The 15,283-nt window shown below is 47.4% G+C and overlaps 1 protein-coding gene across 1 annotated transcript; it reads right to left on the reverse strand.

Moving 5' to 3' along the window:
- Positions 1 to 693: 693 nt before the first annotated feature.
- Positions 694 to 2,342, reverse strand: LOC116510242 (frizzled-4-like). Its single transcript, XM_032219712.1, is given in 3 exon segments — positions 694 to 822; positions 824 to 1,468; positions 1,470 to 2,342. Coding segments are annotated over 3 exon segments (1,377 nt in total). The 5' UTR covers positions 2,073 to 2,342.
- Positions 2,343 to 15,283: the final 12,941 nt, after the last annotated feature.

Below are 15,283 nucleotides of genomic sequence, written 5' to 3' on the forward strand. Positions count from 1 at the left end.
TCTATCAAGGCAAAGGGTTTCCTGGATTTGATGACCTTATCTCTTGCACTGTGACATCATGATGTCATTTGGGGCTCATCCTGATTAGAAACGCATCCTGTTTCCATTCCATGTTTGTTTCCTCACACCAAATGCAGCCTAAAACCTTCAACGTTTTTTAGTCTGAGGACGCTAAAGGCAAATTGACTTCTTCGCTTGAAACGGAGACCTTTCTCTGGTTTGTGTTTGAAGGAATTCTGAAGAATTCCAAAGTTTGCACCCTAAACTGCAACTTTCTGCAGCTCTGGACATCATCCCTTATCCAAGTTGAGAGACCTTGGATTCAAAATTCCCGGACACCAGCAATTCTCCCCAAACCTTGCAAGGGATTCCTAGGAATTCCTTCCTCTTGCCATTTTATTCTCTTGTATTATTTTATACAAGACAGTGATTGATGTGAGTCAGAACGGGATAAGGGGAAGAAGGAAGGGAGTGAGAGAAGGCACATTGTGCGTTATCAGGAGGCCCACAAATCCTAAAACCACTGCTTGTTGATAGACACCTCTGCCCTTTATCTTCACAACTTCGTGAAGCCTCCCCCTCCCCCAGCGTGATTGAATTCCCTTGCTGCTCTCCTCTCCTCCTTCAAAATTCTGCAAAAACTCAAATATTTCTCATAAAGGATTCGTTCCAACGCTCCTTCTCCAGGTGCTGCTATCCCGCCAGCTCCTCCTGCACTGGGGAGGTGAAGGAAATAGAATTTGTTGGTCCCTGTCCTTTCTTTATACCACTGTCCTCGTTCCCTTTCCCGGGCTTCATCCACCCGTCCGCCGCCCTGTTCGCTCCCCGCTTTAACCCTCCCCGAATTCACCAGTCTATTGGAGCACTTTTGCCAAGTGTGTAGCGTCTTGGCCGACCAAATCCACATGCCAGACGTGATGCCTACAAGCAGGGACATGAAAATCTTGAGCATCTCCACAGCCATGTTGGAGGCGTCCGCAGAGTAGCGGAAGATTCCCCAGTTGGAGATCTCATAAAAGTAACAGGCAATGACGCAAGTTGCCGGCACTGTGTAAAGCACGGAGAACACGCCAATCTTCACCATCAACCTCTCCAGCTTGTCCGTTTTGGTCCCGTCCTTTTGGAGGTTGGACCGGATCTTAAACAAAGCCACCAAGCCAGCCGCGATGAAGAGGGTGCCGATGACCAAGTAGGTGAAAAGGGGGGCCACCACAAAGCCAGTCAAGGCGTCGAGGTTCTGGTTGCCCACGTAGCACAGTCCCGTCAGCTCGTCGGCGTCAACCAACCTCATGATCAGGATGACGATGGTCTTCACGGCGGGGATAGCCCAGGCGGCAATGTGGAAATACGAGCTGTGCATCTCGATGGCCTCGTGGCCCCACTTGAGCCCGGCGGCCAGGAACCACGTGAGGGTGAGGATCACCCACCAGATGGAGCTGGCCATGCCGAAAAAGTACATCAGCAAAAAAAATGATGGCGCATCCGGTGTTCTTCAGCCCCTCCTGGATGAGAACAGGTTCTACGGCTTCGTCGAAGTCACAGGAAATCCTTTCTCGGCCTACGGTCAGCCGGACAATATAAGCGATGCTATAAATATTGTAGCACATGCTCAGGAATATGATGGGCCGCTCCGGATAGGAAAACCGAGTGGAATCAATCAGGAAGGTCAAGACTGTGAAGGCGGTGGAAATGAAACACAGGCTCGCCCACACGGCCATCCAGATGTCGGTGAATGCCTTGGCGGACCGGCTGTAGAGGCCAGCGTCGTAGCCACACTTGAGGACGCACGTCAAGCTTCTCCGGACCCAAATGTACTGGTCCGAGTTTGACCCGACGCTCTGGCATTCCTCGCCGGGGTGCAAGGGGGCCTTGCTGTGAAGGGGGACGTCTTCGTCTCCCGGCCCCTCCATGCACATGTGATTGTGGTCGTTGTGTGGTGGGAATTTGCTGCAGTTCAGGTTTTCTGGCCAGGAGAAGCCAAATTCTTTCAGGACCGGCTCGCATCGCCTTTTGACGGAGAGGCACATGCCACTGCAGGGGCCGATCGGGATGTTGATTTGCTCGGTGCACATGGGGACATAGACGGAGCACAGGAAGAACTGGAGGAGGGGACAAAAAAAAAAGGACAAAGCAACTTCAGAAAAGCACACACAATGTTGTCTTCCCAATGTATCCTAGACTTCTCTGCGTTTCCCAACCTTGCGTACTTTAAGAAGGGTGGACTTCAACTCCCAGAATTCTCCACACAAATCGAAACTGATTCATTTTGACCTAGGCTTCGCCAGCAGCACGAAGTCTAGTCCGAGTCCTGATAAACCCCTTTTATTTAATTCACAGTGAATTCCTCTCCAGCAAAGTCTTTCCTCTCCCACAGTCTTTCAAGATAGTTTGCAATTACCGACCTTTATCAGGCTTGGAGAGTGGCCAGGCCGATATCTTTCAGACGCCTCAATACTTGGCAAGAATGCAAGGAATGAACTAATTGTCTCCTGCAAACTCCACTCCCCTTTCGCTCCTCTTTTATTCCCTATGGGAGGGGCCATTCACCGTCCACCTGTGGCCTTACTCCCAAGTCCACCCACTGTTCTTAGCTGTTCCCTTCGTCAGACAACTCTGCGCATACGCACACTGGGAACAGGCTCCAGCTGTTCATCTGCCTCACTGATGTCTGACCCCGAAGGCAGGTGATAACTGTCAGACAGCCCTGGCCCCATCTCTGCCTCCAATGCAGAGTCTTCCCAGCCTCCAAGACTGGCCCATGTTCCTTCTCAACCTCCTCACTGTCCGAATCTGTTGCCAGCTCCGCTGGCCACTGGCAGACCACAAGAAAAGCCAGATTCACCTAACCGCCATGTTACTAACTTAAAGTGATTCACTTCAACAGCCGTAGCCAAAAAGGTCATAAAATGAGGCCAGACTCACTTAACAACTGGCTTGCTTAGCAACAAAAATTTTGTTGTCAAATGTGGTTGTAAATCAAGGGTTTTTTTGCATAGAAATCAACAATCAGGGATCTAGCTAAAAGCATGTCCTTTGTCTTCCTTGACATAGGTAGGTTTGTGTACAAAAAGAGAACAACCAAACTAAACCGAAATCTCCAAACCAAATATGGCCATCCATGTATTTTTTCTTGGCAACAGTTATTTGCTATTACTGGAATGTCTTTTCAAGTTCCCAGCCTGAAAAGCCAGTTTGGTCTAGTGGTTAAGGCATTAGGCTAGAAAGCCGCAGACTGTGAGTTCAAGTCCCACCTTAGCCAGCTGCTTAACTTTAGGGTAATCACCAGGAGATTGTGATTTCTAGTCCCACTTTAAGAATGAAAGCCAGTTGGGTGAATCCGGGCCAATCACCCGGAGATTGTGATTTCTTGTCCCTCCTTAAGAATGAAGGCCAGTTGGGTGAATCTGGGCCGATCACCAGGAGATTGTGATTTCTAGTCCCGCCTTAGGCATGAAAGCCAGTTGGGTGAATCTGGGCCAATCATCAGGAAACGGTAATTTCTAGTCCCGCCTTAAGCATGAAGGCCAGTTGGGTGAATCTGGGCCAATCACCAGGAAATGGTAATTTCTAGTCCCGCCTTAAGCATGAAAGCCAGTTGGGTAAATCTGGGCCAATCACCAGGAGATTGTGATTTCTAGCCCCACCTTAGGCATGAAAGCCAATTGGATGACCTTGGGCCAGTCACTCTCTCAGCCCAACCCACCTCACAGGATTGTTGTTGCAGAGAAAATGAAGTTATTTGTAAAAATAATAAAGGCAATAGATAAATAAATAAATAAATAAAATCAGCCCATGTTGAACCACATTCCCAGCCTGGGTTCCCATCCAAATATTAGCCAGGTTCAACCCTCCTTAGCTTGAGAGTATCAGCCTATCTAAGAACGACAGGACAACAAACTTCCCTATTAAATTTTTTTGAGAACTGAAAGATTCTGGATTTTACCCAAAGTCTCCCCCTCTCCAAATAAGCTCCCTCACCACAACAAAGCCAAGATTAAAGCAGGCCTGTTAATGCACCGCATCAAACATGATACTGTTTTTGAAGAAAGAATATTGAAATATACCATTTTTTTAAAGGGGAGAAATTCATAAAAATGATGCTGAGACACCCCTTCCCCTTTACAATGGAGAAACCCAGTTGCAGAATTGATGATAATGTTGATAATAGTCCTATTTCATTTAACATTAATAAAGCTAGTATCTTTAGAAGTTTAAAGTGATTTTTTTCTGTCCTAACTATAAGGTAAAGGTAGAGGTTCCCCTCGCACATATGTGCTAGTCGTTCCCGACTCTAGGGGGCGGTGCTCATCTCCGTTTCAAAGCCGAAGAGCTAGAGCCATCTGAAGACGTCTCCAGGGTCATGCAGCCAGCATGATTAAACACCGAAGGTACACGGAGCGCTGTTATCTTTCCAACAAAGGTGGTTCCTATTTTTCTACTTGCATTTTAATGTGTTTTCGAACTGCTAGGTTGGCAGAAGCTGGGACAAGTCACGGGAGCTCACTCCATTACGCAGCCGAGGTGGCGCAGTGGTTAAATGCAGCACTGCAGGCTACTTCAGCTGACTGCAGTTCTGCAGTTTGGCTGTTCAAATCTCACCGGCTCAGGGTTGACTCAGCCTTCCATCCTTCCAAGGTGGGTAAAATGAGGACCCGGATTGTTGTTGGGGGCAATATGCTGACTCTGTAAACCGCTAAAAGAGGGCTGAAAGCCCTATGAAGCGGTATATAAGTCTAACTGCTAGTGCTAGGGATTCAAACCACCGAATTGCTGACCTTTCTGATCGATAAGCTCAGCGACTTAGCCATTGAGCCACCGCGTCCCTATAGCTATGCATAGTTCTATACATAGGAAGTTATTTTTCACACAAAAGCACAGGTTACACAAAAGAAAAATATGTCCCCTCCCAAATGCTAAACATGAATATACATGGCGATACCCCAGCCAAGCACTTTATAAAAACTTCAACCGAATCAAGAAATGTTGAAGCTGCCACCAGAAATAACTGGGATTAATAGAGCCAGAAAGAATTCCGAACCATTGTTTTTCAGGCTTTATACAGATTGTCCTCAACGTACGACGGTAACTGAGCCCCCAATTTAGGTTGTAAGTCACAACAGTCATAAAGTGGGCTACTAAATGACAACAGCTGAATTTATGACATTTTTTTTTGTTGCTGCTGTTAGCGAACACGCTAACAGTTGTAACAACTGAAGCCCACCGATTTTTTTCTGGAAACCTGGAAGTAATGCTGGTTTCTTGCAAAAACATAGTTAATTGTGGTCATATGAATGGCCATAAAATGCAGGCCAGTTGCTGAGCTTCCAAATTATGGTCATGTGACGTGGTATGTATTTGTGTGTGTGTGAGAGAGAGATAAAAAGGTAAAGGTTCTCATCACACATATGTGCTAGTTGTTCCCGACTTTAGGGGGCGGTGCTCATCTCCGATTCAAAGCCGAAGAGCCAGCACTGTCCAAAGACGTCTCCATGGTCATGTGGCCGGCATGATTAAATGCTGAAGGTGCATGGAACACTGTTCCCTTCCCACCAAAGGTGGTTCCTATTTTTTTCACGTGCTTTCGAACTGCTAGTTTGTCAGAAGCTGGGACTAGTAACGGGAGCTCATTCCGTTACACGGTGCTAGGGATTTGAACCGCCGAACTTCCAACCTTTCTAATCAACAAGCTCAGTGTCTTAGCCCCTGAGCCACCGCGTCCCTTTTAGAGATAGACAGGGAGAGCTTTGAATCTGGATGTTAAGTAGCTTTTAACTTCGACCAACTGGTCATAATTCAAGGATTACTGTATATCCTCATAGCACAAGGGTGCTCAAACTTGAACAACTTTAAGGTTTACGGACTTCAACTCCCAGCATGGCTGGCTGAGGAATTCTGGGAGTTGAAGTCCACAAGTCTTAAAGTTTCCAAGTTTGGAAACTCCTGTCACAGGGTAATAGATACAGACGAGTTCTTGTTCAACATCTTCTCATATATTTACCTTGCAATGCAACTGTGTGCCTGTTTACTTGAAGATCAGCCTCGGTGTCACCCTTGACGCTTGCCTCCAAGTAGACATATTTACCTTAGGATCACAAACTCAGTCATGGAAAAAGCCAGGCCTTTGATGTCTGAGTGTGTGTGTGTGTGTGTGTGTGTGTGTGTGTGTGTGTTGCATACGCATGTGTGTGCAGTTTTCTTGGCAAGATTTCAACGGTGGTGTAGGAAGTTAGCACCCACCCCTCTCCTAGAAAAAATGAAATATTTTAGGAAATATTTAAAAGGGCAGACTATTTCCCCTAGACAGGAGGAAGAAACTCATCCCTTCCCCCCCACCTTTGTCAATGGGCCATTAAGGCCTGAGCCAGTCTATTCTACATAACAAAGATCTCCCCCCTTCAGCTCCAGGGTGATGGGATTAAGACATGGCCCTCAGGATGTGATAGGAATAGCCCTCTACTCATCTCACCACATGGCACCTGGGAAGATTACATCAATAGCAGTAGACTTATATACCGCTTCATAGGCCTTTCAGGCCTCTCTAAGCGGTTTACAGAGAGTCAGCATATTGCCCCCAACAATCTGGGTCCTCATTTTACCCACCTCGGAAGGATGGAAGGCTGAGTCAACCCTGAGCCGGTGAGATTTGAACCGCTGACCTGCTGATCTAGCAGTAGCCTGCAGTGCTGCATTTAACCACTGCGCCACCTTGGCTCTACATCACCCAACAAGGCTCAACCATGCCTGGGAGACAGGCAGCCTACAAAGTTAGCTAAGACCACTGCCCCCTGGGAGTCTGACCGCGAATTAAAGCACATTTCTTACACAGGAACAGGAAACTCTAAGGTGGGACTCCTTAACACTCTCAGCATCTCTCCCCTTCCCCACCCCCCGGACCTCAAACCATGTCCACCATTAAAAATCATCTTTCTAAACAGTCTCCATGTTTCCAGTGTCTTTTTCCCCACTTAGAACTGAACCCAGATGGACATTTCTTCCAACAGTGGTTTGTTATTGTCTCCTTCTTAGAGCTGCGAGAAAGTGACCGGCCCAAGGTCATCCATCTGGCTTCAGGTTTAAGGCAGGACTAGAACTCCCAATAACCTAGTTTCTAGTCTGATGCCTTAACTACCGGTAACTACACCAAACTGGATTTTTGGAAATATGAGTGTGGTCTTAGGAGGAGGAGGAGGAGGAAGAGGAGGGGGAAGGAGGAGGAGGAGGAGGGAGGAGGAGGAGGGAGGAGGAGGAGAAGAGAGGAGGAGGGGAGAGAGGAGGGAGGAGGAGGGAGAAAGGAGGAGGAGAAGGGAGGAGGAGAAGGAGGAGAGGAGGAGGAGGGAGGAGGGTAGGAGGAGAAGAAGAAGAAGAAGAAGAGAAGAGAAGAAGAAAGAAGAAGAAGAAGAAGAAGAGAAGAAGAAGAAGAAGAAAGAAGAAGAAGAAGAAAGGAACACCTACTGAATTTAATATAAGTATTTATGGTCCTACCAAAGTTGTGTTTGCCCTTTAACCATTATTGGCCTAGAGAATGGCTCTTAAGCCAATATCATTCCACTCCAAACGATTAATACAGACCGTCCACAACTTACAATCACAATTGAGCCAAACGTATGACTACAATTGAGTCCAGAATCTCCACTGCTAAGCGAAACATTTCTTAAGTGAGCTTTTCCCCACTTTATGCCTTCTTTGCTTCCGTGGTTAAGCGAATCCCTGCCCTTGTTTAAGTCAGTAACACAGTTGTTAAGTGAATCTGATTGATTGGTGCTTGTCGGACGGTCGCAAAGGGGGATCACGCAACCCCCGAGGACGCCGCAACAGTCATAACTACGAGCCAGTTGTCAAGAAGCTGAATTTTGATCGTGCGACCTTGGGGAATGCTGCAACAGTCGTAAGTGTGGGAAACGGTCATCATTCACTTTTTTTCAGGGCTAAAACTTTAAATGATTACTAAATGAACTGTCGTAAGTGGAGAACTAGCTGTACTTTGGTAGGAGGCACTAAGAAATTCAGAGGGCTGAATGGAAAAAAGATAAGAGGTTAGATCTGAACACAGAGTCTCCTGATTCAGGCCATGCTCTCAATCTCTGCATCCAAAAGGAGATATAAATTGGTTTTTTCCACTCCAGTTTTATGCAAACTGGAAAACCTGTTAACATCTTACCACTTCCCTGAAAAAGCCACCCCAAACTGGTCCATTCTAGCCATTAGCAACAAGCAAATAAACCATTTACGGATCCAAGGAAATGGAAAGCTTTATTGCAGTTTTGGATCGCTATTAATTAATGTGGGCTAGAAACATGCCTGAATGCATTTGACCTACGAAGCTGTTTCAAATGTGTTTTTAAAAGCCGGGGCTCACTTAGCGTGGCCCAAGCTGAGTCACCTGCCTGATTCTCCCCCTGCAGTTTCGTTTTCGAGCATGTTAAATGGAGGGATTTTCCGCCTCCATTAAGGTGAACATATCTGACATACTTTAAGGCAACTGCTGGTTTTGTCTTTTGTTATTAATGTCAATTTGGAGCACCCACCTGGTGTCAGCGCTGAGTGCGGTTGTGTAAATTCCTCAGCTACCTGAGCAAACACACACACTCTGTGCAGGAATCACCTGCCAATCTCCTCAGACAAACCTGAGATTTTCTTTTCAAGACAAACAACTGTTTTTTTGCCTCGGTGTGCAAATTAATGTGGGAGGGGGAAAGAGGGGGGGAGACGAGGGGGGGTTGGCAGAGAGGGAGGGAGGGAGACACACACACATATACACAGAGAGAGAAACAGAGAGAGAGAGACAGAGAGAGACAAAGACAGAAACAGACAGAGACAGAGACACAGAGAGCGAGACACACACACACACAGATAGACACAGAGAGAGAGAGACAGAGAGAAACACAAACACAGAGACAGAGAGAGAGACACACAGAGAGACAGAGAGACAGAGACAGAGAGAAAGAGAGAGAGAGCAACAGAGAGAGATACACACAGAGACAGAGAGAAAGAGAGACAGAGAGAGCAACAGAGACAGAGACAGAGAGAAAGAGAGAGACAGAGAGAGCAACAGAGAGAGAGAGAGAGAGAAAGAGAGAGAGAAAGAGAGACAGAGAGAGACAGAGACAGAGAGAAAGACACAAACACAAAGACAGAGACAGAGACAGAGAGAAAGAGAGAGACAGAGAGAGCAACAGAGAGAGAGAGAGAGAAAGAGAGAGAGAAAGAGAAAGAGACAGAGACAGAGAGAAAGACACAAACACAAAGACAGAGACAGAGAGAGAGAGACAGAGAGAAAGAGAGAGAGAGCAACAGAGAGAGACACACACAGAGAGACAGAGAGAGAGACAGAGAGAGCAACAGAGACAGAGAGAAAGAGAGGCAGAGAGAGCAACAGAAAGAGAGAGAGAGAAACACACAGAGAAAGAGACAAGAGAGAAAGAGAGACAGAGCAACAGAGAGACAGGGAGAAACACAGAGACAGACAGAGAGAGAGACAGAGAGAGACAGAGCAACAGAGAGAGAGAGAAACACAGAGAGACAGAGTCAGAGAGAGACAGAGAGAAAGAAGACAGAGAGAGACAAAGACAGAGAGACAGAGACACAGAGAGAGAGACAGAGTGACAGAGAGACACAGAGAGAGAGAGACAGAGAGAGAGAGAGAGACAGAGAGAGAACAGACATACACACACAGACAGACAGAGAGACAGAGAGAGAAGGAAAAGGAGAAAAACTTTAGACAGATTGCATTACAGCTTTGCAAAAACAAACAAACCGCCAGATCCTTTGTGGATTTAGATGTTATTGTAAGTCTGTTTCTTATCTTGGCAGATTCACACCCAGTGAAAACTTTGCTACTGCTCATCTAGGAAGAGAAGAACCAGGGGAGGCAGGATAGCAGCCTTCCAATATTTGAGGGGCTGCCACAGAGAGAAGAAGTCAAGCTATTTTCCAAAGCACTGAAAGCAGACAGGAATAATGGATGGAAAATGACCAAGGAGAGATTCAACCTGAAAATACGGAGAAATTTTCTGACAGTGAGAACAATCAACTGATGGAACAGAAGTTGCCTTCAGAAGTTGTGGGAGCTTCATCCCTGGAGTCTTTCAGAGAGACCGGATTGCCATTTGTCAGAAATGATGTAGGCCTCTCTCCTACTTGGGCCTCCAGAACGACTTGCCTCCAGAAATTGTGGTGCTTCATCACTGGAATTTTTAAGAAGAGACTGGACAGTCCCTTGTCTGAAACGGTATAGGATCTCCTGCTTCAGCAGGGGTTGGACTAGAAGACCTCCAAGGTCCCTTCCAACTCTATGCTGATTCTGCTTCATTCTGAAGCCCCTCACCATCCTCTCAGCTTTAGCTTCCAAACTGCCACACCATGAGCGAGAAAGAGACTTACACAATGCTGATCGTGATTGCAAAACAATAGTGGAGAACCAAGATATCTATTTGCTGGTTAACAGGAAAGTCTATGAACTGACCTAAGATGACTTAAAAAAAACTCTTCTAAAAATAATGTAGAGACATAGGGCAAATCCCAAGACAGTGGAACCTCTATGTTTATTCTAAGCAAGGACTTCACTGCAGTGGTGAATTTTTTTTTTTTAACTACCGGTTCTGTGGGTGTGGCTTGGTAGGCGTGGCAGGGGAAGGATACTGCAAAATCTCCTTTTCCTCCCAATCCAGGGAAAGGATATTGCAAAATCTCCATTCCCTCCCAACTCCTGGGGGACGATACTGCGAATTCTCCATTCCCACCCTACTCCAGGGGAAGGATACTGCAAATCTCCATTCCCAGCTCACTTCTGAGAAAGGATACTGCAAATCTCCATTCCTACCACACTCCAGGGGAAGGATATTACAAAATCTCAATTCCCTCCCAATCCAGGAAAAGGATACTGCAAAATCTCCATTCCCAGCCCACTCCTGGGGAAGGATATTGCAAAATCTCTATTCCCACCCTACTCCAGGGGAAGGATACTGCAAAATCTCCATTCCCACCCCACTCCAGGGAAGGATACTGTAAAATCTCCATTCCCACCCTACTCCAGGGAAGGTACTGCAAATTCTCCATTCCCACCTTATCCAGGGAAGGAATACGTCATTTGATGTTGGCGTGGCGAAGTGAGTTTGACAACCCTGGTTTAGAATAGAATAGAATAGGGAATAGGGAATAGGAATAGGGAATAGGGAATAGGATAGGGAATAGGGAATAGGGAATAGGAATGAGTAGAGTAGAGTAGAGTAGAGTATAGAGTAGAGTAGAGTAGAATAGAGAATAAGAATAAAATAGGATAGGGAATAGGAATAGGAATAGGAATAGGAATAGGATAGAAGAGAAGAGAAGAGAAGAGAAGAGGGAATAGGAATAGGATAGGATAGGATAGGATAGGATAGCAGGACAGGATAGGGAATAGGGAATAGGGAATAGGAAATAGGAATAGAATAGCATAGAATAGCATAACAGAATAGAATAGCATAGCATACTATTGTTTTACTAAATAAAACAATATAATTGTAAAGATATAAGCAACAAGGTTTAGTCATAAGTAAAAAAGGAGAGGTAATAGGAAGGAAGAGAAGAATAATAGTAATATAGTCTTAGTAAATAGTTTAACAGTGTTGTGAGAATTGGTTGTTTAGCAGATTGATGGCATGTGGGGAAACTGTCCTTGTGTCTAGTTGTTCTGGTGTGCAGTGCCCTATAGTGTCATTCTGAGGGTAAAAGAGGCCATTATGGTGCAAAAACAATAAGGTGACCAGACGTCCCGCTTTTGGCGGGACACACCCGCCTTCCAACGCATTTTCCCGCGTCCCGCCCGCCTTTTTAAAAGGCACGCTTTTTTTGGCGCTCGCAGCTCCTGCCCATCAGCTGCTAGCTTGCTGGGCTGGCTCATCGTTCTGTTCTCTATCCTACCAGATGACCAGCCCAGCAAGCTAGCAGCTGATGGGCGGAGCTGCGAGCGCCAAAAAAGCGTGCTTTTAGCCTTTTACCTACTACCTACAAATTTAAGCCAGCCCAGCCTCCCGCTCACTGATTGGATTGGCCTGGACTCCAGCCAATCAGTGAGCTGGCTGGGATGGGAAATTTCAGCACGCTTGCGCGAGTTTCCATTTCCTTTCTACAAAAGACGAAAGAGGTTGCAGCTGCGCTGACTGGTGAGTAATCTAATTCTAATCGAATTTTCCGCTCGCGCGGCAGGAGGAAAGGGTGGGGGCAGCTGCAGCCGCCCGCGGCAGAGAAGTTCCAGCGGTGCAGGGGCTCCCGCCGCCCGGCAGAAGCCCCTGAACCGCGTGCGGGCGGCTGCCCCCTCCTCCTCCCTGTCCTCCTGCGGGCCGCTAGGAGTAGTCCGTTCGTGCAGAAATTGCCCGCCCTGGCTGAGTGAATTGGGATCGCCTGCGGCCAGCGAGGAATACTCCGTTCGTGCAGGAGTCTCCGCGGCCGCAGCGATCCCAATTGATTCACTCTGTGCGGGCGGCAGGCGCTGCGCCCACGAGGAGCTGCCTCTTCGTGAATGGGATCGCCGCCTCCGAGAGCATGGGTGCAGCGGCTGCCGCCCGCACAGAACGTCGTGCGGGGGTCCTGCCGCCCGGCAGAAGCCCCGGGACCCAGTGCAAATTCGCTGCGCAAGGTGAAACGGCCGGCAGCAGCCTCGCTCTCCTGCTGCGGCTTCTGTTTCAGTAGGGAAGAAAACTTCCTTTCGCTTCCCGGCTTCTGCCGCCCGGCAGAAGCCCCGGGACCCAGTCAAATTCGGGAAGCGAAAGGAAGTTTTCTTCCCTACTGAAACAGAAGCCGCAGCAGGAGAGCGAGGCTGCTGCCGGCCGTTTCACCTTGCGCAGCGAATTTGACTGGGTCCCGGGGCTTCTGCCGGGTGGCAGAAGCCCGGGACCCAGTCAAATTCGCTGCGCAGGTGAAACGCCGGCAGCAGCCCTGCTCTCCTGCTGCGGCTTCTGTTTCAAATAGGGAAGAAAACTTCCTTTCGCTTCCCGGGCTTCTGCCGCCCGTGCAGAAGCCCCGGGACCCCAGTCAAATTCGGGAAGCGAAAGGAAGTTTTCTTCCCTACTGAAACAGAAGCCGCAGCAGGAGAGCGAGGCTGCTGCCGGCCGTTTCACCTTGCGCAGCGAATTTGACTGGTCCCGGGCTTCTGCCGCCCGGGACCCAGTCAAATTCGCTGCGCAAGGTGAAACGGCCGGCAGCAGCCCTGCTCTCCTGCTGCGGCTTCTGTTTCAATAGGGAAGAAACTTCCTTTCGCTTCCCGGGCTTCTGCCGCCCGGCAGAAGCCCCGGGACCCAGTCAAATTCGGGAAGCGAAAGGAAGTTTTCTTCCCTACTGAAACAGAAGCCGCAGCAGGAGAGCGAGGCTGCTGCCGGCCGTTTCACTTTGCGCAGCGAATTTGACTGGGTCCCGGGCTTCTGCCACCCGGCAGAAGCCCCGGGACCCAGTCAAATTCGCTGCGCAAGGTGAAACGGCCGGCAGCAGCCTCGCTCTCCTGCGGCCAGCGTCCGTTTCAGTCGCTTCCCTTGTCCGTCTTGATTGCTGGAACAGTAACAAACGGCGCGTCCGCTCCGCATCGCCCTGACAACCACCCCAGCCGGCGGCTACCGGGCCTCGCTGGAGTCAATTGCAAAACTGCGTTCAGCGCTTTGAGGACCTGAGGCATCTTGGGAAATGTAGTTCCCTATCAGAAAGAATGGAGTAGCTGCGAATTTGTAACAACATAATATAACTTGGTGCTTCGCAGGTTACGAAATCTCGTTTGATTTGCACACTGTTTTTTAAAAGTTAGATAAAGAAATTATGCTGTGAAAGCGACTAGATAGCCCCCTCCCCTTCCTGTGTGTGAGAAGGGAAGGAAGGAGGAAGGAGGGAGGGGGGAGGAAAAGAAGAAGGGAGGGGGGAGAAGATGGAAGGAGAAAAGATGGATGGAAGGAGAAAGAATGGAAGGAGAAGGAGGAAGATGGAAGAAGAAAGGAAGAAAAAGAAGAAGGAGGAGAAGGAAGGAGGTAGGAAGAAAAGGGGAAGAGAGGGAAAGAGCAGAAAGACAAGATGATGAAGTTGATAGGCAAGGAAGGGAAGGAAGGAAAAAAGAGGGAGAGAGAAAGAAGAAAGGATGGAACTAGAAAGGAAAAAGTAGGAGAGGAAAGGGAAGACAGGGAAAGAGCAGAAAGACAGAGAAGGTGAAGTAGATAGCAGAAGAAGGAAGCAAGCAAGAATAGGAAAGGAGGGAAGGAGAAAGGAACAAAGCAAAGAGGAAGGAGAAATGGAAAGAGCAGAAAGACAGAGAAGGTAGATAGGCAAAAGAAATGAAGCTGAAAGAATGGAAGGAAGGAAGAGAAAAAATTAAGAAGGGAGTGAGTGAGAAAGGAGATATGAAAGGAGAAAGGAAGGAATAGAGGGAAAGAGCAGAAGATGGATATGTTGGCATGAAAGGGATCCGGGCACAATCTCACCTGTTCCAAGTAAAGTTGCCTTTTGCAATTGGCTACCGGTAATCCTCGACTTACGACCAGGATTGATCCCCCAATTTCTGTTGCTAAGGAGACGTTTGTTAAATGATTTTTGCCTCATTTTGCGACCTTTTATTGCCACGTTAAGTGAATCATGGTGGTTGTTAAGTCAGGAACATGGCTGTTTAGTGACCAAAATTACAATGGCATTGAAAAAGTGACTGATGACCATTTTTTCACACTTAGCGACCATTTTCACACTTAGCGACCGTTGTGTGGCATCCTCATGGTTACGCGATCAAAAGTGATGTTTGGCAACGGATTCGTATTTCTGATGATAGTTTGAAATGGTGACAGTATAATTATTGCTGGTGTAATACTTAACAATGGTTTTTAAGGATTTCTTTTATTTATAGAATACCTTTTTTATTATTTTGGGGGATTTTTACTTTTAATTGTTTATAAAATGTATTTACTACAAGAAATGTTCCTTTTTGCAAATGTGATCTTTGCAAATCTTTGTGATGCAATATGTTCAGACCAGGTTTATGTGTCTCAAAGTGGCTGCTATTCTATGGGCAGGCCAGGTTGGTGCAAGGCAGCTTTGCCAGATTTTGTGTGTTTCACCCTCATGAATTTTACATCGTATAAAGAATGGAAGAGGAGGAAGAGAAAAAAGGAGAAGGGATGAGTGAGGAAAGAAGAGGATGGAAGGAGGAGGAAGGAAAGGAGGGAAAGAGCAGAAGACAGATAAGGTGAAGGTAGATAAGCAAGAGGAATGAAGGAAGAAGTGAGGAGTCCTCGAGGAGGGGGAAAACATTTAGTGACCAAAGTTACAATGGCATTGAAAAAAG

This window comes from Thamnophis elegans, chromosome 6 (genome assembly GCF_009769535.1).
Source record: "Thamnophis elegans isolate rThaEle1 chromosome 6, rThaEle1.pri, whole genome shotgun sequence".
Lineage (NCBI taxonomy): Eukaryota > Metazoa > Chordata > Lepidosauria > Squamata > Colubridae > Thamnophis > Thamnophis elegans.